This window comes from Triturus cristatus, chromosome 3_2, assembly GCF_964204655.1.
Source record: "Triturus cristatus chromosome 3_2, aTriCri1.1, whole genome shotgun sequence".
Lineage (NCBI taxonomy): Eukaryota > Metazoa > Chordata > Amphibia > Caudata > Salamandridae > Triturus > Triturus cristatus.
In genome coordinates this window covers 1033961320-1033988693 of record NC_140584.1, presented here as the reverse complement: position 1 = coordinate 1033988693, position 27374 = coordinate 1033961320, and the positions used below count along the sequence as shown (strand labels likewise).

General features: G+C 44.6%; 1 protein-coding gene across 26 annotated transcripts in view; it reads left to right on the top strand.

Annotated features, from left to right (window-relative positions):
- ELN (elastin) overlaps positions 1-27374 on the top strand; it is a 338132-nt gene that overhangs the window by 211445 nt on the left and 99313 nt on the right. For all 26 annotated transcript variants that reach the window (XM_085649707.1, XM_085649706.1, XM_085649705.1 and 23 more), the window contains 6 exons: positions 402-431; positions 756-827; positions 18982-19023; positions 19707-19775; positions 23626-23679; positions 26620-26841. In XM_085649707.1, coding sequence (XP_085505833.1) covers positions 402-431; positions 756-827; positions 18982-19023; positions 19707-19775; positions 23626-23679; positions 26620-26841 — 489 coding nt within the window. The remainder of the gene's footprint in view (positions 1-401; positions 432-755; positions 828-18981; positions 19024-19706; positions 19776-23625; positions 23680-26619; positions 26842-27374) is intronic.

Genomic DNA, 27374 nt, shown 5'->3' with positions numbered 1-27374 from the left:
GAGGAGACTGAATTTAGAAGTGGCGTGGATGGCTCTGAATGGGTAGTTATTGTTCTAAATTAGCATTTGCATAGTACAAAATTTCTCACTAGTAAATTGCCATCACATCATGCACATTTCAGGCGTGTGGGGTATGGCTTGCCAAACTTTTCCATGGCAGACTGAAGTCTCATTCGGTTTTATGGTAGTACTCGCTCAGCTGGGTGAGTTTGTCCATTGTAAAGAGTTGTGAAGTATGGTGGTTGGAGAAAGCGGAACGCTGGGCACAAAGAACAGATGTGGGTTGAGTAAAAGGGTAACAAGGATTTAAATTATGTGGATAGAGTAAGGGATTCCATTGAAAAGATGACAATTGAACCCTCGTGCACGAACCCTACTTTAATCGCTGTGTTTCTATTCAGGTGCAGGAGGAGCCATTGGTGGAATTCCAGGTGAGTTATGTACCTCTGTCGACCATCACACACCATGCAGGTAAAAGATACTAGCAGCTGCCCAAATTTAAATCCCAGCTTTTTAATCCAGCCCTGAAAGGGCATGCTTTTTGTCCTCCAAGAAATGGTTTGGGGAAATGACATAACTCTCTCATTGGGTAGCATTTGGGCTCCTTCACAGTGGTAGTTTCCACCTCTTCATGCTGCATGGTCTTTGTTACTTAGAAAGGCAGAGTCTGGTTGTCCTAATGGAGAAAATGGGAGAAAGGTGGCTGATAGCTCGGTGGCAATGTAGGCTTCATAACATATCCTTATTTGTTGCAGGAATCGGAGGTTTTGGGGGTCAGCGGCCAGGAGTTCCACTTGGGTATCCCATCAAAGCCCCCAAATTACCAGGTAAGCAACATGATCACCACATGCATTGTAGAGAGTTTCGAATATGACTGATGCGGTCCGTGCAGAAGATGTGTGTGTCTTTGACTTTAGTGAAGAACAGAAAGACCTCATGAGTGCCGAGAACCCACAACCGGTAAGTCAACACCACTGGAGTTATCCTTACTGTGGCGGAGTTGGAAAGTATTCTCAGCGAAAACTCTCAGGTGCCACTGAAAAATGTGGAATTACTCCACCACCTGCTGAGCCTGGAGGAGGCTTTTGCGTTCTCCTTGAGGGTCTATAGTCTATTCCCCCTTGCTGGTCCTAGCGGACAACCCCTGGCTCCCCATCACACACAAAACCCTGATCAAGGGCACACTGATGCGTCATGCAATCTGCACCTTCAGCGACCTTTTTCTCGACGGGCATGCCCTGACACCGCCTCTTAGATGGACCACTCCATGATGCATCTTTTCCATAGCGCACTTCCCTCTACTGTACCCACCTACCCACTAGCACCAGCCGAGTTCACTCCATTAACACTGGTGGTCAACAGTGACGAAGGGTTCCACTTTGTCTTTAGACTGTACCACACTTACATGGAATTGTTGCACACTCGCGACCAGAAACTGCGAGGCTATTGGGAAACGGATATCGGTCTCCAGTTTACTGACTAGGTGGAGTTGGGCCAGTTGGCTTGTTGCGCACGGATACGTCTTGTCCTGCCTAACGACTGTCACAAGCTCTTTTGCGCAGAGCTTTTATCAGTCCTAGTGATCAACACAGAATCGACTATTTAAGACCCTCTGACTGCCCCAAGTGTTATATGGCAGGGGCTGATTTCATTCATAAGACATGAACTGTATACATATCGCCTAGTGTGACCAGACGTCCCGACCTGCCCCGGATGGTCCCGCTTTCTGGAGCAGTGTCCTGGTGTCCCAACAATTGCTTCAAATGAAAGAAATGTCTCGGTTTTTGTGCAGTGCTCCGGTGAAACAGAGAAATGTCTCGGTTTTTGTGCAGTGTTCGGGTGAAACAGAGAAATGTCCTGGTTGTTGTGCAGTGCTCGAGTGAAACAGAGAAATGTCCTGATTCTTGTGCAGTGCTCGGGTTAAACAGAGAAATGTCCTGGTTTTTGTGCAGTGCTCGGGTGAAACAGAGAATTGTCCTGATTTTTGTGCAGTGCTCCGGTGAAACAGAGAAATTTCCTAGTTTTTGTGCAGTGCTCGGGTGAAACAGAGAAATGTCCTGGTTTTTGTGCAGTGCTCGGGTGAAACAGAGAAATGTCCTGGTTTTTGTGCAGTGCTCGGGTGAAACAGAGAAATGTCCTGGTTTTTGTGCAGTGCTCGGGTGAAACAGAGAAATGTCCTGATTTTTGTGCAGTGCTCGGGTGAAACAGAGAAATGTCCTGGTTTTGTGCAGTGCTCGGGTGAAACAGAGAATTGTCCTGATTTTTGTGCAGTGCTCGGGTGAAACAGAGAAATGTCCTGATTTTTGTGCAGTGCTCGGGTGAAACAGAGAATTGTCCTGATTTTTGTGCAGTGCTCGGGTGAAACAGAGAAATGTCCCAGTTTTAAAATAGTGCCCCGGTGCGGCTGCTTACTTCGCACAGGTGCTGAGACAGGTCTCTATTGGGCTCTCCATTTTTGCCCTCAGGGTAAAAACAAATCTTACTGCTGCAGCAGTACCACCCTTCAGTGCCTTCGAAGAGACCCGTTATAGTTCTTTCACAGTCTCTACATTCCAAAACTGAAGCATTTTCAATGTTATGTACAACAAAGCTAAAGTTTTTGCTTATTTAGCTTATGCAGCTAACCACTGACAAATCTAATAGTAATGGCTTATTGTAGGTGTATTATTACTTGTATTATTTATCTGGATACAATGACAAAAGCAGTACATTTTTCGGGAGGGACACTATGCTAAGCACAGATTTCTAAGCTTATTTGTTTTAAGCCATGCCATTAATATCGTCCACGCCCCTTTGAGAGACCCCCGTTTTTTCATCCCACTTAAAGCCTGGGTACTTCTGTCATGTTACCTTGTCCTTGTAGAGCGATATATGGGACTTCAGCCCGCAGTCTTGTTTGGGAGCGCTGGGAATGTACTCAGCCGTGAACCTTTATTCACCAGCACCCAAATACACAGCCTCACTCTGCAAAAGTGACCTACATCACCATTCCGCTGATGCCCAACTTCTTCATCTACTTCCACTCAAAGCTCATCTTCAACATCACTCCATATTTAGTACCAAACTCCTCTATGCCTGCTAGTCCAATACTCAACTACACCCTTTCCACATCACCATTGTTCAAATTCTCCTTCACCATTGCTCAGCTATACTGTTCCACAAATCTGCTAGCATCCCGTGTCTCTGGCACTCAACTCCAACATTAATAACTCCGCCAGGGATTAAATCCAACATCACATCTTCCTCCACTGCTTATTTGAACAATCACCAATTCCACCAATGTATAAAGCCAGTAAACTCTCATCCGAATCCTTAACTCCAGTTTACTCTTTCACCACTGTTCAGCTCCACTTGTCTCATTCAATTCCAACATCACGTCCTCATCCTTTGTTTCATTCCACCATTGCAGGCTTCATAAATGCTCATCTCCACCGTCACCCCCATTTAATTTCTAATTCCATCACCCACCCTGTCAAATTCCAATTAAAAAATGACACACTTTCCCACTGTTTGGCACCAGTACCTTTGCCCAAAAGTGACAATCACCACTTGCATCAATGCGCATCAACCCATCAACTATGCCAGTGTCAATCAAGAGTACCTCTGTCCCGTCCTGCTTTACCATCACTGTAGTGGGCTGACTTTTTATGTAGTGCACCCAAATGAGGTACACTATGTAGAGAGTCCAGACGACCCTTATTGGCTTAAAGGGCTTAAATTATTAATCCCAAATGCTGTCTTTGTGGTAATGTGGGCGAGCAGTTTAGGCTTATCAGAGGGTAGTGTTAAGCATTTGTTGTACACTCAGAGTCAATAAATGAGGCACACACTTAAGAAGAACCTCAAGACCACTTTAGAAAATAATACAGATTTTTATACAGTTTTACACACCAAGATTATCGGAATCAGGTAAGTACTTTAGATGTTAGTGATTTTAGTTTTTTTAATTTCTTTTATTGATTACCAACGCAAAGAAAATGACGAACGAGCAATTGTACTCTATGGTCATCGGTGTGCAACCCGACAATCGTATTACTATGTTCGGCCAATCAAATGCAAAGTAAAAAAGAAGAAACATCCTCCCCGGGAAAGAACACACCTCTATGAGATGGGAGTATGAAGATTAATCTAGGAAAGGACGGTGTGGAGTATGCTAGATAGTGGAAGTGTTGGGAGCAGTCAGTCTAGGGGAGTCTGCAAGTCTCAGAAGTCGCAGATATTTGGGGCTGGTGAGCTCCATGAACTCTGATGTCAGTAACGTGAGAAAGGGTGCCCACAGATCGTGAAAGGAAGCCCCCGGGTGAGTCAAAGAGAGAGAGATATTTTCCATTCCCAAAATGGCCCACAACCTATGAAGCTATCCTAGGCATGTAGGGATTGTCTTGGTACCCCGGTGAGTCAGAATGTTTTGGACCGTCGCTCCCAGGTGGAGTGCCATCTGTTTACCCCTCCGAGATTTAAGGGAAAATGTTATGTCATTGGGAAGGCCCAGAAGAACATAGACTGGGAATCTGGGTGTCAAAGTGGGAGTCTACGTCATCAAGGATCTGCTGCCAATATGCCCCCAGGGAAGGGGATACCCACAGCAGATGGGTAAGTGTGCCCAGTGATCCACAGGCTTGCCAGCACTGCGGGCTTCGGGAAGGGTTACCTCTATGGAGTCTTACAGGGGTTAGGTACCAATAAGTGGCCACTTTAGTGGCAGTCTCAATAGAGGCGACGTTACATGCTGTGCGTCTGGCCCTATTATAGATATCAGTCCATTCCTTCTGCGTCAGGGCCCTACCTAACTCCCGCTGCCATCGTAGTTGGCCAGGAGTCTTCCCGGTGTCAGAAGTGCATCTGGTGAATTTATATAAGTCTGACGTCAAACGTATGTCACTATGTCGTGTGAGCAACCACTTTTTGAACGGAGTGAGGTGCCTCTTTGCGCCCTCTCGCACGTCACTGTGGAGAACCCAGTGTCAGATCTGCAGGTAGCGATACCACTCCGTTTCGGGGATGCCTTGATCTTTACGGAGGGCAGAAAAAGAACGGGGTCCCGAAAGATCAAAAAGATGACCTATGGAGCGGCAAGCCTCTTTAGTCCAGTGGTAAAACCCCCCAGGGTCAAGACCAGGTGTGCAGTCAGGGTTTTCTACTTTAGGCATGATTGGGGACGGGAATGTCGTAAGTCCCCTAGATACCGCAGTCTTATGCCAGGCCAACAGAATAGGATTAGTCACCTCAGAAAGGTACAAATTGCGAGGTCGTCTGCGCGCGAGAAAGGGGACCCACCATAAAGGCTGGCCAGCAAGGGACCTATCCATAAATACCTCAGTCAAGAAAGATTCTCCTTGTCAACACACCATTCAAACCTATATTTCTTTCATACCTAGGGGATGAGGATGGACAGCAACAGCATAAAAAATCAATAAGAAGAAATAAGTCAGACAAATTTATTGGGTATAATAAAAGCAATGTACAAAGTAATTGGCGCAACAAAGAAACAGATTCTTTGTATCAATATCTGAATGTTAAAAAACATGTGATGTACTCAAGGTAAACAATACGACCTATACATAAAAAACACAACATTAAAATTGGGAGCAGCATGAGAGGAACATATTTTACTTATAATCTTGTTCACATAAGGAAAACACCAAATCAAAAAATTGCATAAATTGTGACCAGAATTAGTGTCCTTTTCAATGATATGTCACACAGATCAGTGTTACTGGATTTTGAGTGGTTTCCTTTATAAAAGCATCGACGCGTTTCGGTGGGCCAAGATTCACAGCCAGCACCTTCTTCAGGAGAGATATAGTACAGTCCCAACAATTAAAATCCTATAGAGATACAAAAAAGACATTATATAGTCCCAGTTGTAGCAGCTCTATAGGGAACATAAAATCAGGCAAGTATTGTTAACAAATTGTGTCACCAACAATAGTTATCAGTGTTATTTCCTCTTTTCAAAATGCCAGCTGTCCAAAAGCATCCTCCATACTAAATCCATTCTCACCCTCAATCACACCACGATCAGACTATATTTATATCACACCACACAGTGGAGTATTAGTGAAATATCACTCACACATATAATGATGAACATTGAATAGTCTCATATAGTAAAGGGACCAGTACATAGATTCCATCAAAAGTGGTGATGATTAAAGTCCCTGGTTAGGGTTCGTAATACTAAAATATCTACGTACCCATGATCATATATTTACGTTTTAATATAAAGCATGTCCCAAACATAAAATGAAAAGGGGACTTACATGAATACTTTCATGAATCCATTAATAAGCAATGTCCTTACGGATCCTGCCAGTGCTTCTGAACTTTAGATTGTTTTTGTATTATTAGACAATTCTTTAGTAACAAACACCCTATTTGAAGAGATAAAAATGCCATGACAATCTGCTAGAGTTCAGTGTGGACAGTGAAATAATCACAAAACTAGATATTACTAGTATCTACCTGGTATTTTGTTACATCCGGGTCTGAATGGACTCACAGACCTGCCATAGCATCTATCAATTTAAGTACAGGCTTACATGAGACCTACAAAGAAAATAAATAAATATTTAATTTATATTTTCAGTAGCCCCAAATTACCAAATTTATTTTTATTTTTTGTTTTATTTTCACTTTTATTCAGATCTTGTTGAAAGAGTATGGGAAAATACATTTAATGATGGGCAGGAATTATGGTTAACAACGTTCAGGGAGCTTAGTTAGGTCAGGCCTATCGCTCTAAAACATGAACGCTGAAAATCACGCCCGACCAGAAAGGTGGAATGAAGGAGCCCAAATACTATAAATATCAAGCCCCAAAGAAAACTAGGCAGTGCCAACTGTACCTAATATACATCCTATGGCTATCACAAAAGGTCTGTATATCTAGCCATAATAACGTTTGTATGACCATCAAAACTTGCACGTAAACATAGGGCAGTGTAGGGACATCACCAAAGTTTTCAGCGCTGAATAACCTGGTGCACCTGTGATACCTGATGACAATAAACAGACACAACCGGATAGCAAGGCAACTTAAAGCTGAGCTGAAACTGGCATAGACCGAAAAGGACGATCAAAAAACAAAATAACGATAATACGATATATTTTAGAAGATTCAAGTCGATCTAAGGTTTAGCTAGGACCAAACGAAACGGTCCAGAAATCTTTAGATAAAAAGTCAACCCGTTACTCATAATAATAAAGCAAATAATAAAGCAGTACAAGTTGGATAATGTACCTTAAATACTGTGTCTGTGGTCAATACCCGTGCCAACGTCTGATGTAAAAAGAAGGGATAGATTGTGTCCGGGGACGGTGCCAAAAGGTCACTAGGGAGAGAGAGTAATTAGGTCAAGCCCCGCATATTGGAATAGAATAAAAATAGAGATATCAGCAGCCCATCACTGACTCTACCGCAATCTTACCTCAGTCACCACTTGCTCAGAAGTACGTGGCACGGTCTTCCTCGTCGGGTGCAATTAAAAATCGGACAACGCCGGAATACAATACCGGGCGTTAAATAGCCGCAAAAAAGCGGAAATGAGTGTAATACTTCCGGAATATCCATATCTAATTCCAGATCCTAAACATGATGCAGGCAAACAAAGGCGCCATCTTAGAATAGAGTCATTACAACGTAAACCTGCTTGTCATCCATAACAATATCGCTCGCGTCTAGTTAAATTTCTCAAATCAAACCCGAAAAGGTTTCAAAATGTATGCGACTAATACATACCTACAAAACTATTTAAGTCTTGGTGACATTATCGTGAATACTGTCCTATTAAGAGAAAATACTACGGTCACGTGGTCGTTGGTAGAACAAGACGGCCCTAAAACCTCCTTCGAACGCCATCTTGGAAAGGTATGGCCGATATATAAACACAACATAAAGGTTACAAACCACAGAGTGTATAATAATTATAAATCCAAAGGACTGCTCAGGAGAAAACTTATTATGTTAAACCTCTAAAGGTGTAGAAGTAGATGAAATACAACTGCTCGCTAGTAGACAACAGCTAGGTGGAGACTATATAAGAAATTAAGATAGCCACAGTTCAGTACAGCGGTATGAGTAAGGAAGTATTGTGCATAGAGCCATAAAAGCCAGATCAGACTGGTAGACTCACAAAGATTATGTTAATATAAATGACATAATAACAGTTTGACTCCCCCAGTATATGGAGAATAATAGATGGCAATTCATCACTGTCATTGTCAAATTAAAACAAATGAGAATATGGATAACACTACACTAAAGTCTAAATGGCCATCCTAGTGTATGGGAAAGTGTGAATGTAAATGCCACTATCCTGACATATAAATGGCATGGCATAAAAAGGACCATCCTAGTCTATAGGAAAGTGTAAAGGCAAACTCTGATGCTTATCTTAGTCACATTTTAATAGGACTATTAGCATGGCTGCAAAATAAGAATACAGACTTCAAAACAACAGAGTTAGTCTGCCAGTCTTAGTCATCTAGCAGCCAAAAGATTGTCCTATTCCTCTCTAGAGTTCAGGCCTTTGTAGACAGTATTAAGATGGGAAATGTACCATTGCTCACGAGCTTTGCGTTTGTCGGCCATATTACCACCTCTTCTGTCTATTCGGACCTTTTCCAGAATGAACCACACAAAGTCATTCTCACCATGTCCGGAATCAAGGAAATGGGAAACAAGGGGGGCAGTGAGCTTTTTTGTTTTAATTGCCGATCTGTGCTCCTGTAATCTTACTCGTAGCTCCCTCCCTGTTTCCCCCACGTAGCCTAGACCACATGGGCATCGGAGAAAATATATCACGTTTTTACTCCTACAGTTGTTCAGAGTGTTAGTTCTCATAATACGACCATTGTGGGTAATCTCTTTAGTGGGTAAGCATAGAGGGCAGATGTTACAAGTGCCACATCTATAGTTACCAATAGCGGGGTGGTTGTCAATTGTTCTCTGATCATCAACCCTTACATCCCGATAGGTGTGCACAAGCATATCACGTAGGTTGTTGTTCTTTTTGAATGCATATAAGGGTCTTTCTAACTTGACCTCTTCATCGTGGTTGAGAATGTGCCAGTTTCTGTTCACAACATTCTTAATTTGATTGCTCAAATTACAGAATTTACTGACGAACACGACCTTATTCAATGGCTCCTTGATTGTAGCCGGTTTGTTGATCAAAACAGTTCGGTCATAAAACCGTGCACGTTTCAAGGAATGAGTGAGAAGTTTTTTAGGATAACCCCTATCTCTGAACTTGCCTTTCAGAACATCTGCGTGTTTATAAAAATCCTGCAAATCCGAACAGTTTCTCCGAAGACGGAGGAACTGGCTAAACGGTATACTTTCCCTTTGGGATTTAGGGTGAAAGCTTGAAAAGTGTAGAAGAGTGTTTTTAGCCATTGGCTTTGTGAACAATTCTACTTCCAATGACCCACTCACTGCTTTGATTGTGATGTCCAAAAAATCAACTTTAGTCCTGCTATAATGGGACGTGAACCGTAGATTGGTGTCTCCTAGATTCAACCAATCTAAGAACAGATTCAGATTGTCAATGGTGCCTTCCCAGATGAAAAAAATATCGTCAATGTAGCGGTACCAACCTACTACATTTTCGAAAAAGGGGGCCACTTCGTTATAAATGTGCTTGACTTCAAATTGGCCAACATAGAGACAGGCCAGACTTGGAGCACAAGTAGCCCCCATGCTGGTCCCTTTCAACTGTTTGAAGTATTCATCCTTGAATAAAAAGATGTTGTTTTTTAGAATCAAGTCCACACATCTCACAATAAAGTCTGCACTAGCTCCTCCTAAGTCGCGGTCCACCAATATATCTCGAATCACCTCAACCGTATCATTCTGAGGGATGTTAGTGTAGAGAGACTCAATGTCCAACGTGACAAGACACTGAGTCTCTCCACAAAAAGCCTTCCCTTCAATGAGAGAGATAATGTGGGCCGAATCTCTGACATATGAGCGCAGACCACAAACAATGGGCCGTAGAAAATGGTCAACATATTTGCTTAAAGGCTCCAAGAGAGAGCCAATACTGCTTACAATGGGTCGCATGGGAGGATCAGTACAGTTTTTATGAATCTTTGGCAAACCATATAAGGCGGGAGTCCTAGGTTCTAAGTTGTTGAGGAACTTAAACTCATCTTCACATATCCAGGATTTATCTCTCGCTTCTGTGAGCAGGATAAGGCATTCTCTAGATACAGACGCTAGACTTCTTTCATTAGTGCAAATATAGTGTTCTTTGACATTTAGCATCTCAAGCATCCTATGCTCATAGTCAATAGTATTGAACAACACTACGCCTCCTCCCTTATCGGCGGGTTTAATAGTTAGACTGGCATCCGCTTTCAAGGAATCAAGAGCCTGTTTTTCTGCCCTACTCATGTTGTTCTGTCCATGAAACTTATTGGATTTGTTCAAAATATTCTGAATATCACTTTCCACTGCTCTTTCAAAAACTTCAATATTTTTGCCAACCATAGCCAGACTAGGAGTGAACCGGGATCTTGGTCTAAGGCCTGAATGATTGATACGTTCTTGTGTGTCCCTATTCTCAAAGAATCTCCTAAGTCTAACCTTCCTAAAAAATGAACGTAAATCCTTCTCTAATTGAAACCTGTCAATGGATGCTGAAGGTACAAAGCTAAAACCTTTACTTAGGATACTAATTTCTATCTCACTCAATGGTCTATCAGACAGGTTAATTATTGGTGCTCTGTCTGTCTCCAATAGCGCTGGCTCCGTGTGCGCATGTACTCCTGTTGTTGTGGAGGACCCCTGTTCATCTGACCTCTGCCCGGATTCCCATTGAACCGAGCTCCTCTCCTTGGGCGTGAGTCTAAAAAAGGAACATAGTCTCTGCTGTTGTCCCTATTAATAGGCTCGTCCCTGGACATATCGTCATCTTCGCTACTAGAACCAGAGGTGTTCGAGAAAGTAACTTGTTTTCTACCACCTCTGTTGTATATGGGTCTATTATACGGTTTTTCCCAGGCCATATCATTCCTTTGTTGGAAGTAATTTTCCCTCAGGTATGGATAGACTTTTTCCTGAGGAAAACGCTCAATATCCTTTGTCAATTTATTGGTTTTTTTATTTGAAAGGTAGTCTCTATAGCCTTCCACGTCATTGTTAATTTCATCCAACTTTTTTTTGGCATCATCTAGTGCTGAGCAGTTTTTAAGTTCAGCTTCTAATTTATCGATTAATTCTTTTTCAATAATGATCAATTCTTGGGCCGTTTCGATGATTAGGAGCATCCAATCACGGCTGCATCTATTGGATATCATGGCCCAGGTCTCTAGAAATTTTTTATTTTCTATAAATAGCCCAGGTTCATTTCGAACCTGTAGCCCAATAGGGATAGTGCCTGATTTAACATATTCTATTCGAAATTCGGCATGAGCCTCTGTGCGTATTAATTTCTTTTTTAAATTCAATAGCTTACCCCAATTGTCACCTCTGCCTGATATAACAGTGATCTTATTACCATTTTTTGTATTAATGATTTTATTTAATTGATCCATAAATAACCAGTGCTTCTCAGATTCCGGGCGGGACCACTCCACCAGCGCTCTCATTTGAGCCACCCGCCAATAAGCTAGAAGGTCAAGGACTCCCAACCCCCTCCACTGGGTCTCTATAGGTAAGTTCCCAACGCAGCCGAGTGCTCTGATCCCGCCAGACAAAGCGTTCTATGTCTCATTACAACAAACGTATGACACCTGTAGGTGGCACCAGTGGAAGCGTGTGGAACAGGTAGAGAATTTGTGGCAGTATCACCATTTTCACAGCCGCTATATGGCCCAACCATGAGAGAGAATGTGGTCTCCATTTCCTAAGGGAATCACGGACTTGTCGCAGAATTGCCATGTAGTTTGTTGTTCTGATGGCTTTGATAGTAGCGGATACTTGCAATCATAGGTAGGAAATGGAATCGTGGGCCTTCTGGATCAGGTAAGAATGCTGTAGAAAACGCAGTGTCTCAGACCCTAAAGAAAGATCCAGGGCTTGTGACTTGTGCACATTAATCTTAAAGCCCGAGGCAAGTGCAAACCTGTCCAGTTTGTCCAAGAAAGTTGGTAAGGATTCCCAAGGATGCTCCAACATAGCCACTACATCATCTGCATATAAGAGCGCCCCTCTATTACTGGGATCTTGTCGAACCCTTTGAGCCATCGGCTCCATTTAAAGGGAAAACAGGAGCTGCGACAGCGGGCACCCTTGCCATGTCCCCCTACATATAGGAAAGGCCAATGAAGCCATCCAATTCACCCGCACTGTGGCCGTATGATTTGCATAGCCACCAAATACCCAATCGATGAACCGGCTTGGAAGGCCGAAGTGGGCCAGGGTCGCCCGGAGGAACGGCCAGTAGACCCTATCGAACGCTTTTTCAGGGTCGACAGAGAGAATCATACGTTCCGCTGGGAAGCGTTCCGACCTGTCCACTAGATGGAGAAGCTGTTTGGTATTGTCGGAGCACTGGCGTCCAGGGACAACCCCAGACTGACCTGGGTCAATCAGCCCGGGGACATGACAAGAGTCTGGTCGCCAGGTTACCGGTAAAAATCTTTAAATCCACGTTAAGAAGGGATATAGGGCGATAAGAACCGCAAAGGCGCTTATACTTACCGGGTTTAGGAATCACCATTATCAACGCTTCTTGCATAGAGGGTGGGAGGGAGGAAGCTGATCGAATTAAAAACCCCTACCAGAAGTAGGATTAGCACTGCGCAAAACTTTTTATAAAAACGGAGGAGAACCTGTCCGGGCCTGGCGACTTATTGAGTTTCAAACGAGAGATTGTAGAGATGACCTCCTCCAACCGGATGGTGGCCTCAAGCTCTTCCGCCTGTTTGGTAACATTTTAACTGTGGCGACTCCCTGAAGATAGTGGACTGGCCTCGACTCCGACTTCACACCGGTTTAACAATTGGTGCTTGTGCCGTGACTTCATTAACTGCTAACTCCCAACAATAAGACGCTGGTAGGACTACGGCACTCCTTTCATCCACCCCAGAAGGGAGACAGCTGGGGGAGGCGGACAGACCGTGCCTCTGAATCCGAAGCAGCTGAGGGGTAGCCCAGTGGGTGCAGTTCCTGCTGAAAAGCTTTGCTGTGTGATGTGCAGATCTTGGGATCGAACAGCTGACTCTGGTGACAACTGAAGTACCGGTCATCTGAGAGCCGCGTATCCCTTTCAAAGCGAGGCCTGCATGGGCTTTTATCCTTAATTACCAGTTGCTGTCCACTCTTCCTAGCTGCAGGGTTAAACTCTGAGCACTTCCCTTTGAAGTCGGGATCCTTTTATCTGTGGCCGGACTCAGCAATTTAAGAAGAACCGTCATAAACAGGGCGGACGCCGAATAAAAGGTGTGATACCTTTAAAAGGGTCCCTCGGCGGGGAGGGGAACGCCGCTTCCTGTCACAGCGCTCCCAAAAAGCCGCCAGCCATTTTCAAATAATCACTTAAAAAACAAGCATTGGCATAGCCAATAGGTCTCGCATTTGGGAGCTTATAAGTTTTTAGCTATGCAATAGTTGATGTTACTGCACCAAGGATATTGTGCTGCAAAACTAAATACTTATAAGGTCCCAAAAGCGAGACCTATTGGCTATGCCAATGCTTGTTTCAACTTGCGCTCCTTTAAACAATAAAAAGTCTTACAATAAAAGAAACGCCTTCTGCTGACAGGGGCGACCTTCTCACGCAACTGGGGCAGACGGTGTGTGCGGTGGGATGGGGGGTTACATTGACATATATGGGCGCTCTTCGTTGAAGAAGACTGCGGAAGGGGCAGTTCACTAAGGTAGCCTGGTTCTCTGGGCATGCTTTCTCTGGCACGCGCAGTCTGTACGAAGGGGCAGTGGGGCTATTTTTCGCACAGTTCTAAAGTAGTGGATGTCACAAGCCTTGTTCTTGCCTGGTGGTCCCGGGCAGGGCATGGCTGCACCTGCCGCAACTGGCACGGTGTGCGCAGAGGCAGTGGCATATTATTGGGGCAGGGTTGTAAAGGAGCCCTGAGTTTTGGGGCTGCCCTGTGCGCTGCTGCTCTCGGGCAGCGCAATGGGCCTGGCCTGCATGCTTTTCCTGAGTCGGTGTGTGCGGACGGGCAGTGCTCCCGGGGGCAGACACTGCTGGGCCCTGTCTTTGTTACACAGATAGGGCACAGCCCTGCTCGGCGAAGACCCTGAAGGGGTGGCAGGCAAAAGCCACTTCAGAAGCACCTGAATCGATTATTTAAAGGGGATGGGGGCACTGTTAAAATACCTCCCTTCCCCCAAAGCCCGGGTCATAACAATAACAACGAGAGAGCGCCTTTAAGCCCAGCTGGCCCATGCAGGGCTCGGATTGTTCCGTTTTACCACACAACTTCTGTAACATGCGTAGATCGAAACCTTGTGTACAGAAAGGGGGCTATGGCCTCTGTCATATATCGAAGCAATTATAGATGCATGCCATGATGATGTGGGAGTGCAGGTTTGCGTCCCCCCACAAAAACGCACCTCGCATGCAATGAATTGTGACTCCCCAAATATCAGTGCATGCGGAGTAAAGTGACAAACACTGCTGGCTAAGAGCTGATCCCGGTGCATGCTGCGAGCACTTCCATTCCATGTGACGTCCATGTTCTCCATCGGCAATAAACGTGCGGCCTGTTGCGCCATAGGTAATTCTCTAATTACTGACGAAATTGTACTCATTAGTGTGAATTAAGGGGCACTAAACACATTTGATAGGAACCTTGCACCGGCCCACCGAGCTGCATGTAACCCCCTCAGCAAGAAGGCACTGTTAGCAGTACAGCTGCGGCCCAAGACCACACAGCGCGTCTGCCAGGGCTCTGCAGACCCATATGAATACACACGTGACGCTAGCCCCGTGCATCGTGGGTGTTTGTCAGCAGCAGGACTGGACGAAGGAACACACTATCACCTCACAGGGCTGGTGGTAAACCAGCGTGCCCACTGCCTTCAAAAAGGGCCTCCCAGAGAGGTGTCTGCACAGATGTGAGTTCGGCACGGGGGAGGGGGAGGGGGAGGAGAGGTCCGCAGCAGCCCGTGGTACGCCGGGAGCGAAAGGGCACGGAGTGTTCAGTTAACCACCACTCCCTCTCAAACAAGACAAGCCCGGCGGAGCGTGGCGCACGCGCTTGGCGGGGGAGCGCATTACAGGCGGGGGAGCGGACCCTTTGAAGTTTGATGCCGAGGGCGCCAGTGGGCTGAAGCGCTTCCCCAAAAGTGGATTGCATGGCAGCACGATGCACGTGATTGTGCGCGTGCTCGCCATGCAATCCACTTTTGGGAGCACTTTGAAATGCCCCTTTACTAAAGTCTCGCCTAGCAATTGCTATCGCAATAGCTAGGCGAGACCTAAAAAGCAAATGTGATAGTTTAGGGAAGAAAGGAGAGGGTGGGAGTGCAGCATCAAAGCCGGGGTTAAGGGGAGGGGGTGCATAATGAAGCACAAGCATTAAAAATGCAATAGGTCTCACCTTTTATTAAGTTAAAGCCATTTGCTTTGCTATACAATACCATTAGCAAAGCAAATGGCTTTAACTTAATCAAAGGCGAGACCTATTGCATTTTCAATGCTTGTTTTAGTTCTGCTTGATTGAAGTTCTGAGAATTATCTAGCTGCACACTCGCCTGGCATTTCAGATCCTGCGGACCCATGTCTTGTTTTTCATGTTTAAATGTTTGCTGTGGATGTCTACCTCTCTTAATGGGCAGCACTTCTGCATCAAGAACAGGCGATGTGAGTAATCATTGGCTAGTTTCTACCCCAGGCCTTCTGTTCCTTTCTAAAGAGCGATGGTTTGTACAACCACTCTGATGTTTTCCTGTTCCCATTCCCTTGGTAAGTGTTTTGCCTCTGCTTTTAGCGTTAGCTTATAGCCCAACCCCCAGAATGGGTATCGTTGTTACCCAGCTTACCAACACTGGAGGCCATAGGCTGCTTACCAGCATTAGATGCCAGACCCTGCTTATCAGCCCATGCAGACCTTTGTGAGGAGATGACATCCCCTCACCATGTTAACCACTTAATAAACATTGGCAAACAGTAATAGGCCAAGGCACCCGTTCATGGACACGTACAAAAATAAACACAGACAGCCTCCAGGACACCAAAGCACACAGAGACCCACACACAAGTCCACTCACAAAATTAGGGTGGAGGCATTGGACCCAACCTGAAGAAACTTTATTTGTCTCACAGAAATGTATCTGCTGTTGATAAAACTTTGTGTTAAATATTATATAACTCTTTAACCTCTTCCTTTTCAACGTAAGTGGACTTGCACACAAAAGTGCATGTGAGTAGGTATTGTTATTGATAATTTGCACCTTTATAGTGCACAATCTGCCACTGGCATGGCACTGCATAGAGGTTTTCTCTAAATACCCCACACCTCCAAGGTCTTACACTTGTTTTCCTAAACCTCTCTTGGGCATTCCTGCCATTGCCAAGGCTGTAGATTGGTCTGTCATTTGATTTACTTTTCTATCCATAATTATACCAACCTCTTTCTCTTCTTCTACCTTTAATTTCCCATCTCTTTATTATACTTTCTGTTAGTCTTCCTTGGTATCCATTAATACTCCCTCTTGCTCAACCTCTGCTCCTCCCTTTATGATCATTGTATGGTTTTTAGTCACCAGTTTCATCTATTTAAGGCTCTGATGTCTTGGCAGACCTTTATTTTCGGGTTTTGGTTGTACAAGTTGCCCACTTTGTTTTGTTACCACCTTTGCCTGAAAGAAGGAGCTTGAAGCCACCAAACGTCACTGGCTTGTTAGGTTATGCATCTGACTTCTGAATGGCTCCTTTCTGCAGTTGGTATGCGGTCTCGGACCTGGTCCTTTGTGGCACCCTGACACATGGCAATGCGTAGATGTCCAACTGGCACCCAGCCACTAGTAGTGCTGATCTGTGGAGCTTTTCTAACATGTAGCTGTAGTTCGTCACACATATTGCTGTCAGATTGAAGATGGCATACGAGTGGCTAAATATACGCACAGTATATTGATTCAAATTCTGTTCCAACTTCGTTTGAGTTATGGGTCAGTGTAACTAATGCATATCCCATGCAGATGTTTGAGCATAGTTATGTTATAGATACTTCTAAAGCGTGTGAATACCCACAGGTGTCTTGGCGCTATCTCTGCTAGACATGTTGAAAGAATACTGGTGACGCCTCAAGGAGACAGGCTGGTGGGCCGTCTCTGGGATCGGCAATGCAAAATTGCTTTCAATATACTGCTTCGCCTACATATAAGTAAGGGATTAATTAAGCAATATCGGACTGGTCTGTGCATTCACAAGGCATACTGCACTCAGATAATTAAATGACAAGCCTTTTAATTGGTACCTGTTGATGGAGCTTCCACAGAGAAAGTGCACCCGCCATAGTTATCACAAAGCTATATTGCACACACCAGAAGCATTGCCCCAAATTCAGATGGGCTTTTCTACATCAAGTATGATTTTACCACAGCACTAAGTGATAGTTACCCTACCTCTTGAATTCTGATTTGACCTTTGCAATAGTTACATAAAGATTGGATGTCTGAGAATGCATATTCCTGTAGTGCAGTGTTTTAATGTATATGTATATATATATGATATATATATATATGTCAAACAGGGAACGCTGGCTGGTACCCAAGTTAAGGTGGAGAGCAACTCCTTTATATGAAGTACCCTATAATACCACTAATACTCTGAATCTGCATACCTCAAATGTATCTTTTTTCTAGCAGAGTTTTAGACTTTTTAGGTACAAAATTAACATAGTGCCATTAATTGAACTAGAAAGTGACAAAGCATTTAGCCCTTTTTACAGCAAACTCATTAAGCATAGGATAGGCAAGTGTCTTCCACACTAAGTTGAAAAGTGACAAAAGCCTTTTACCACTCCAGGCACAGTATGCTGAAAAGTGACAAAAGCCTTTTACCACTCCAGGCACAGTATGCTGATAAGTGACAAAAGCCTTTTACCACTCCAGGCACAGTATGCTGATAAGTGACAAAAGCCTTTTACCACTCCAGGCACAGTATGCTGAAAAGTGACAAAAGCCTTTTACCACTCCAGGCACAGTATGCTGAAAAGTGACAAAAGCCTTTTACCACTCCAGGCACAGTATGCTGAAAAGTGACAAAAGCCTTTTACCACTCCAGGCACAGTATGCTGAAAAGTGACAAAAGCCTTTTACCACTCCAGGCACAGTATTACAGCTTCCAAACCCTGTCTAAAAGTGGATGGTGTGGATGAATCAATGCTGGTTGGTGCTTATAACCATTTAACATGGGTGTACTGAACTGTGGGTAACAGCGATGAGCAGTTGATGGTTTCTAATAACAATAGATGGTGATATTAAGCAGCTGATGGCACAAGTGAGTGGTGTTCATAAAGGAATAGCTGTTGAAGATCTGGATTAGTGGTGGCAATGAACCATGTTGATGTTCAGTGGATCGTCATATTTAATTATAGACTATAAGGGCAATGTTTCATGGTGCTTTCGCAAAGTAGAAAGGAGAAATCAGTGATGAATAATGGGACTTAGATGTGTACATGGAAATGACACCTAGGCAACTGTTAATTATTAAGAGAATACCAAGATTGTGGACATAATGAATGAGTACTGGGTGTAGACGAACAGCAAGGAAGGATGTGGACAGTGGACATTACGAACAGATAGTAGAACAGCATGGTTTGGAGTCAGGAAGGGAATTGGGAAGTGGAAGAGTTATCAGGAGGCATGCGGTTAGTGGGAATGTGGACAGCTTTTATCAATGGAGTTAAATATGTGGCATGTGCTGGTAGTGCACTGCGAATGGCAGACTCAAACACAGTGGTTCCAGGCTGTGTGTTCATATTTTGATGCATGAAAACCAGAGTGTCGATGGAATTGTATTCCCTTGTGAAATCTTTATCATTAACTGTTTCTATTCCTACTAGGTGGCTATGGACTCCCATACAGCACTGGGAAAGTGCCTTATGGTACGTATGCACTATGTTTACAACCATACTTGCAAATACCACATCTTATCTGCTTAAATCTACTGTAGATGTTAAACCTTTGAGAAGTCAATCATGCCCTTTGTATGTTATCAAATAGCAACAGGGAGCTGTCCCCATTTCCACTTACGTATTGTAAAAGTACAGTAAAAATTATCAGTGGAGAAAGGTGTTAATGTTCAACTAAGATGGAACATCTCTTGACTCTAGAAGGGTGTGTCATTGTGCATATGTGCTATGCACTATGCTTGGGAATGGGGTTGGTTCCAATCCAGCGCTTCACTTCTGTTGAAACATATTTAAAGTTGATACTTCGCTTATGTTTACATTTAATTGTTAATAATGGGAGACCCGCGGCCACTACATCTCTGCCTTTCTCCTGCCCTTGTCTTTTGACATTTTACTACAATCTTTCTCATAATTATCACTGGGAAGTCCCCCGTGAGCCTTTCTTTCTGCTTGCTGTCTGCTCTGGTGGCGCCTGTTTCCATCTTAACCTTTTCATAAACTATTGCTTATGATTGTGACCCTCCTCATCTTCTCCCTTCTCTACCTGTAATATGTGCACAAAGCATAAATGGACGTCTGCAAAAAAAAAAATGTTAACAAGACTACACATTCCTTTTACACCAAATTTGACTTGATCATTTCTTTGGTTGTTTCAGGATATGGCCCTGGTGGTATTGGTGTGGGAGCAGGCGCTGGTGGAAAAGCAGGGTACCCCACTGGAACAGGTATGGCAAATTTAGTGATCATTACAATGTTTGCTTCAGAATATACATATCTCCTGTATGGAATCCTTTTCACATCAATAAATTGTAGAAATATTTGACCAGCATTGGATCTACTATAGATTCACAAGTTTGGATCATTCCCGGTCGTCAAACGATGATGTCGACGGTGGAGAATAATTCAAGCTTTTGAATCTATTAAAGATACCAACAATGGAGAACTATAGTGAAAGGCGAGTAACTTTTTTCTTCTCTTTGCAGAGGCTTCCAGAATACATCTCTTGACACTTGTATTTTCATTTAAATTCTTTGCAGTGCCACATTGTACTGGGAGTATCTTGCAGATTACCAGGTTTACAACACTTTAGGAGAGAAAACATAACCCTTTTAAGTGAACTCCCCAATGCCTTGCACTAACTGCGCTATTTACACATATTTTTAATTTCACTTTCAATGGCGAATATCTGGGAACCAAACTACCATATTTTTAACAGTCTTTAGTATTTCATATGGTGACATTTGGAGTTACTTGTTTTGATCTAATCGTGGGGCAAACGTACGTGGTTCACTCATACAGTTTTAAGTACTATGACCTCAGCGCTATCTACAGATGCATCAAACAATTCAGTATAAACATTTCAATACACAGAGAACGATGCCTATGAAGGGTTGCAACATAGGTAAAATGTGCAATTATTAAAAACAGAATCTGAACTATATCAACTTTTGCACCAAATACAGTTTGCAATAAATAACAGCATCCTCATATGAAGTATTGAAACATAGACGACAAGACATGAAACCTTAGGGAAGTAGTTGCATGATGTCAACTATATACAATTTGTAATAAATGATAGCACCATAACATCATTTAGACATTACTAATTCAACAAAAAGCTGACAGAAAAAAACGATTGCTTTGTCAAAAATCTCTTAGCCCGCTCCCAGCGCATGATATCCTGTGACCAGGAGAAGCTCTGTACGGTACAAGGTACTAAGTGAACATGATAGTCTGCCAATATAGTCTTCGGGACAAAGGTAATGGTAATATATATGGAAAAAGGAATAACTCGGGAACCACAGGCCCCTCTTGGTCACACACAAGTTGCACCTAGTTTCCCAGGTCCAGACCTTTTTCCATAAATGTCCGAATCGCACCCTGAATCACACCCAGCGGCCAAGTGTACCATCTGTGTCTCCACCAGTGGTCCAAGAGACCAACACTTCCTTCAGATACCATCTGTGTTAAGAAATCAGGGAAACTGAGAAACCCTTTTAGACTACAAAATATGAGATTGAGGTGCCAACTCCTCCCAATCAGGATAGCTCTATCACAAAAATAGCGTCCTGGGAGTCATAAAGGGCTATACAATAAATATTACCCTTTACTAGTGTCCTGACTATCGAAAAAAGGGGACTTCTATGGGATCGCCTCCGAGGCCTGCTTACAACTACTCAGCTAGGATATATAAAATAAGTAATATGCCAGATTCTAGAGGTCTGAGGCCCCTGGATGACGGGATCTCCTGTCACGGCGTTTCAAGGAACCTGTTGATGTTAGGTGTCAGGCTGGCAAGGAGGGGATGGAGGGCTCATAGCAGCGCAGCTCCACCCAGTCTCCACCTGGCACAGCTTACGTATCACCCCCATGAAGCAGGCCCTGCCATATTGTACTGACATTCTGTAGTCTGAAAAAAATAATATTCTTGTATTTTCATCTGTGAGTGGGAAGCTCATCATGGCAGCCTGCAGCAAAGTGTCCTTATCGCTGTAGTTTAGAACCTGGGCTGCAATCGGTCTGGGATGCGGTGGACATGCTCAAGCAGAAAGTGGAAGGGTAATTGGTTCAGAGCCACCACCTGTGACAGCCAGGTCTCAAAAAACTTCTGCCCTCTCTGTAAAGCCCACTATGTGAAGATTATTTCGGCTCGACCACCCCTTGTAGTCTTCCGCCCGGGTCTCCAACTCCTGGACCTTGGTAGTGAGAGTGGGCCTTGCTCTCCAGTTTCTTTATGAACGGACAGATATCCATGATCTCATGGTCAGTACAAGCAACCCGTTCCATCAGTTTGCGCTGATCTTCATGAAGGAGCCCCAGTTCAATCACCCCCTCATCGACTCTTTTGCGTAAGTCTTGCCTCGAATCTTCAATTGCGGTGAGTATTTGGTCAGGTTTGAGATTATCTACGTTTTCATCTGTGACCCGATTGATGGGCAGATTCCCACCAGGCACCCTCACTAGCTCTCCAGGCTGGGCATTCTGTTGCTGGGGGCCTGTTTCACCCATGCGTTCCATGGCCTTGCTCTGCACCCTGATGAGTAGGGACTCCTGAACCCAATTCTCCCATTAGTAAGGCTCCAACAGCTGCAAATCCATGTAACAGACCCGCCAGGCCCCCAATTGCCTTCACACAGATCAGTGGGGTGACAAGAGCAGTCCTACAGATGCTGGATGTATTGGATGAGGTGGGGGGGAAGCTCTGCACCCGCCTCCGGGCCCAGATAGGTTTGCAGTCCTTTCCCTCAAAGTTCCTACAAAGAAGCTGCGCTCAAAGTGTAGGTCACCACCAGGTCAGGGTTATCTTTTGGCTGTGGATCAATTTAAACAGTCACAGTGCAGGACCCACCTCACCCCTGAATCCTCCACGCTAAAACGGGGGCACAAGCAATCCTAATTGTGTCTCTGTGAGCTGCAGCCTCCGGGATAAAGGTTTCACACCGGCACTCTTGTGGCAAGCGGGCTCCCCACTGCTAGGGCCACATGCCCCAATCCATGTGTTACACCTGGCCTCACGAAGCAGAATGAGCTATCCGCATAGCCCAATGTGTCCCCAATATTGTGCAGTCCATACAGCGTGGCATAGAAGAGGATATGACAGAGGTTGGGTGCCAATATGATTGAGAAAGCTCCCAAGGTCGCCTGCTAGGTCCTCTCCTAGGCCTATGTGCAGTTCACCGCAATTAATTAAATGGCCAGGGGAGTAGAAAGAAGCGGGAGCCCCAGCAAGGGGGGAGGTGGATCGGTGAACTGAACCCCACTCTCCATCTCATGTGTACTCTTCGCAATGATTCAGCGGCATCCGTACATGCTGATCACCAGAGGAGGCCCTCCGTGGCTATCCTGGTGCTGAGCGGGTAGGAAGCAAATGGGGGGCCGCTATTCAGCTCCCAGCCCCCACATCCTAGGCAGGTTCACCCAGACCACTTACCTGCCCCCACTCTGGCCTCCGTGCCGTGTGGTGCAGACCCACCTTGCTGTATTAGGCAGAACAAGTCGAAGCAAGCTACTCACTTCCAGCGACCTCCCGTGCTAAGGGAAGCCACAAAAACAGCATTGGTGGAGCCCTGCCAGCCACTGCATCCCAGGTGATCACTGAATTTGGGCACCGAGATGTGGATGGCGGCGAGGTGATGTGGATCACGGGTCAGCAGTCAGTGCTCCTCTAAACCCCGTCCGTCATCTTGGCCGAGCTGGCCACGCCCCCCTTTGATGTGGAGTTCACAGTAGGCAAATTCATCAATAAAGACACAATCTCGTTCACATAAATGGATGTATCATTTTTTTCATGTCAGCATCAACTTTTTCCATATTAACACATTAAAGAAAACACACACAAATATCTACATTTGTATTAAAAGTCAATAAAGCGTTAGAAAAATATTGCTAGCTCACAGCTTTTGTCTGATGAACGCCTAATAGATGTATCCACTAGGGTTTCACCTTCTTTACTTTTCAATAGAGCTAACTGGAATGGGATGTATCTAGGAAGGGAAGGCATCTGCTGGAGATGTCTGTCCCCAGTGCACTGCTCTTTCTGCTCTGATCACTGCTTCTCTCCTTTCTATCATCCAGGCGTTGGAGCTCAGGCTGCGGCCCAGAAGGCAGCGTATAAAGCAGCAAAATATGGTGAGTGTTCAAGTCAACCTAGTCCAACACTTCTGTCTTAGCTCACTGTTCCTCCTCTGCTGGCAACAGGAGCTGCTAACAATGAGGTTTTGCAGAAAGCTTGTGTCAGGGATGCCCCTAGACTCTGTCACCCTTCCTTGAGTTGGGGTTGGGTTTTGGGCGTGAAGAGGTCTGTGACTAGGTGATAGCAGATAGGGCTACTAAACTCATTGCAATATATAGGGTACGATTTTGGAATTTTCAAATTGAACATGTCTGACACAATAACCTCTCCTTCGAATATTTCCAGAACTTCACGGATTTCTCCTCCTTTATATTGTCCTCTTTCGTTGGTATTGTTTAGGATGCATGGACATTTTGGGGATGTGGGGAGTGTGTTAACACCGGTGCTCTCCCCTAATAGCCATATTTTACCATACTCTGTTTGGTTTCGTTTTGAAATTGTTAACTAGGACGAGTGCATTGACCTTGATATCGGCTGAGCGTAAAATTAAGGAAGATCAGATCTTATGTATTTTCAGGTCAATTTCGCATGTGGACGTTGTAGTCCTGTAAAGAGGCGGATAATTGTTAACTCACTTGCTGCCAACCCACTTCCTAATCCCTGTCCACCACTTTTTCCTTAAATTCTGTCTTTCCCTGATAAACAATTTCTTCTCTCCATTCCCATTTTCGTTTGTCTCTCGCTCCACCCCCCTCCTCCCCCCCACATGATCATGTATATTCCTACTTTGATCACTCTGATCGAATATTGCTGGTAACAGGACCAGCACGAGGATTTTGCAGACTTGTTCCTGCTACTTTAATTGGTAACCCTCTATCCTCTTCTCCCCCACACAATGTGTTTCACGATAACCCGAGACCACTGTGTTCACAGTTTGTTTTAATTTAAAGAGCACTGACACATTCATAGCAGAGCGATGAACGGAGGTGGGAAATAGCGTGTCTCTGATGCAGTGGACAAAGGGGCAGGTCATGACCACAGTCCTACCACTGTTGACTGTTGTGAGTGGTTCCATTCAGTTTTGTAGTCCAGTGAGTGTGTAAGAGAGGTGAGGAAACCGTGAAAAAAGAGGTGGTAGGAGAAAGTGAATGACAAGGCTATCTTGCAAAACAGGAAGAACAGGCCTAGGACAGAACTTTGAAAGGCCAATGGAAGTGAGGTGGCATGGATCTGGTGGAACACCAGGCAAAGAGTAGTTCATTTAGTGACTGTTGTCGCCAGGAAAGCATTGAAAGGTGGCAGAGAGATTTAGAATAACGGGGAGATGGTCGCTTAGGTATGGAAGTTAAAGATATGGAGTGAAAGCTGCATTTTCACTGTGCTCTTATTACAGGAACATTCAGAGCCTCTGCTTATTTATGACTTGTTTCTCTGTTGTCCTGCTCTCCCTCCTTCCCAACTACCTGATGGCAGTTGTGAAGAAGGCAGAACAAGACAACGGGCCTCAGACACAAAGAATTGTAAAGCCAGTGATTAGCAAGTTCCTATGGTCTGCAACTGCAGAATACCCTTTTAAAAAGTACAAAAGTCGTTTTGACGAGTCTGGAAAAGAGGGCTTTTGAGACCCTTTCCGAATTACAGATAGGAGGGTCCGGGGAGTACTATCAGCGACCCCTCCTTTTAGCACATCTCAAACATATGTATCAAAGGCCTCATTTACGAGAAGTGGCGCATCGCTGCGTGAAAGCAGCGATGCGCCACTTCTCAGTGCACCCTCCTTGCGACACCAATGATGCGTCATATTTACAATATGAAGCATCATGTCGGAAGGGAGGACAGATACGTCAGTGTAACTGACGTATCTGTCGGCGCAAAAAGTGGCGCATTGCTGCAGTTGTGTCGGAAGCCTGACGCAACTCCAGCAATGTTCCTTTCACATGGGGCAAGGGGCAAGCCCCATGTGAAAGGGCCTGCGTCACCCTTACGCCTGCCATGAGGCAGGCGTAAGGTTTTGACGCATTGGCGCCCATCGATTTTGCTGCGCCACTCCTACGATCCTTTCTTGCGGGGGTACGCCCGCCCTGCATCCATTATACCTGGCGCAGGTATAATGTAGCGCAGGGGTTTACGAAGTGACACATCTACCTAGATGCGTCACTTCGTAAATATGGCGCAACATGGATCATGTTTTATGCCACTGGTGCGTCACAAAAAGTGACGCACCGGTGGCGCAAAAGTGACGCAGGGGCTCATAAATGAGCCCCCATGTGTTTACGACTGCACTTGAAGCTGTGAATTACGGATCTGTTAACGACCCTTGAGTAGGCTGGTCTGTTCGGCCTCTGTAGCATCTGTCTCCCTAAGGAGCATGGGTTGGTTTAAAAAAAAAAAAGATAATCTGATCAGGACTGTGAATGCCATTGTAGAAGTCTGATGGCCGTTAGGCCATTTACAGGCGGGTCACAGGATGCCTTCTGCCTGTTTAATATTCACGAGACAAGAGGTTTTGTGTCCTCCGGCAAATAATAATTTTGTGATGTGACTGAATAAATGCTGGGCAGGGTTTTGGCATATTGGTGTGCAACATTCCCAAAAGTTCATCAGGCCCTATGCATCCAGGAATCGTCACAAAGGCAATCGTTCCTATTCCATTGAAGAATGGTTTTTCACCTTTAATTGATGTTTCAAAGATGATCTTTTAGCTGATCTTTGCTTGTAAGGTAAGTTGAGCTATCCTCTTGAAATATAGGTACCTACAGTTTATTCAGTCCAAACACTAAGGCCGATATTTCAAGGGTACTCATAGTCTTGAGTGGTTAACTTGGGTGATATGTCAGAGATGCTTGGAGTATACACTGGTCTTGGTCCTTGGTCTGATCTACAAAAGTCTGTTTCCAGGGCTAGTTATTCGGACTAATAATAAGATTTTCCTTTATTTTAGTCTTTAAGATTCCTGTATGTATGACCATGCCTTTTAACTCTTACCACCCTCTAAGGAGCTGGAGTCCTGCCTGGAGGAGGAGTTGGAGGATTGCCTGGTGCTGGAGGTGTACCTGGTGCTGGTGGCGTGCCAGGGGCAGGTGGTGTTCCAGGATTAGTGCCTGGGGCTGGAGGCGTGCCTGGGGCTGGAGGAGTGCCTGGAGCTGGAGGCGTACCTGGGGCTGGTGGTGTGCCAGGAGCTGGTGGTGTACCAGGTGCTGGAGGAGTGCCAGGAGCAGGTAAAGTAGCTCCAATGCCTCTTCTTCAGCAGTAAATGTACTCTTGGTATATTAAAACCATGTGGCTTGTCTGAAAAGAATAATAATAGTGAACAGAAAGGATTTTTTCCACAGTTTTCCAAGCAGTCATCCTCTTATTCCCATCGATTCAAGCATGTTGACATCAAAGTCCAGCTTTTTATTTAAGAGAAGTCCGATGGGCTATAGCTAAACATTCTGTCATGAGTAGAGCTTGTAGGCAGTGGATGACCCATAAAGAGATACCCCATAAAAAGAGATGCCCATACAACAGGTCGCACATATTCCTTCTTGAATTACACATTATCAATCAGTAAGCTATTTATGTTTGAATATGTGTGTAGATCAATGATCAGTGCTGTGGCCTGCTGAGCCATAGTGTGGAAGTGTTTTGGAAAGCACAGAACAAAAAATAGTCATCTAAGCCTCTCCCCCTGTGTGGGATATACTTCACTGTGATTCTTTTCGAACCATACTGTGGAAATGCTCTGTGGAAATCAAACACCAGTGAACAT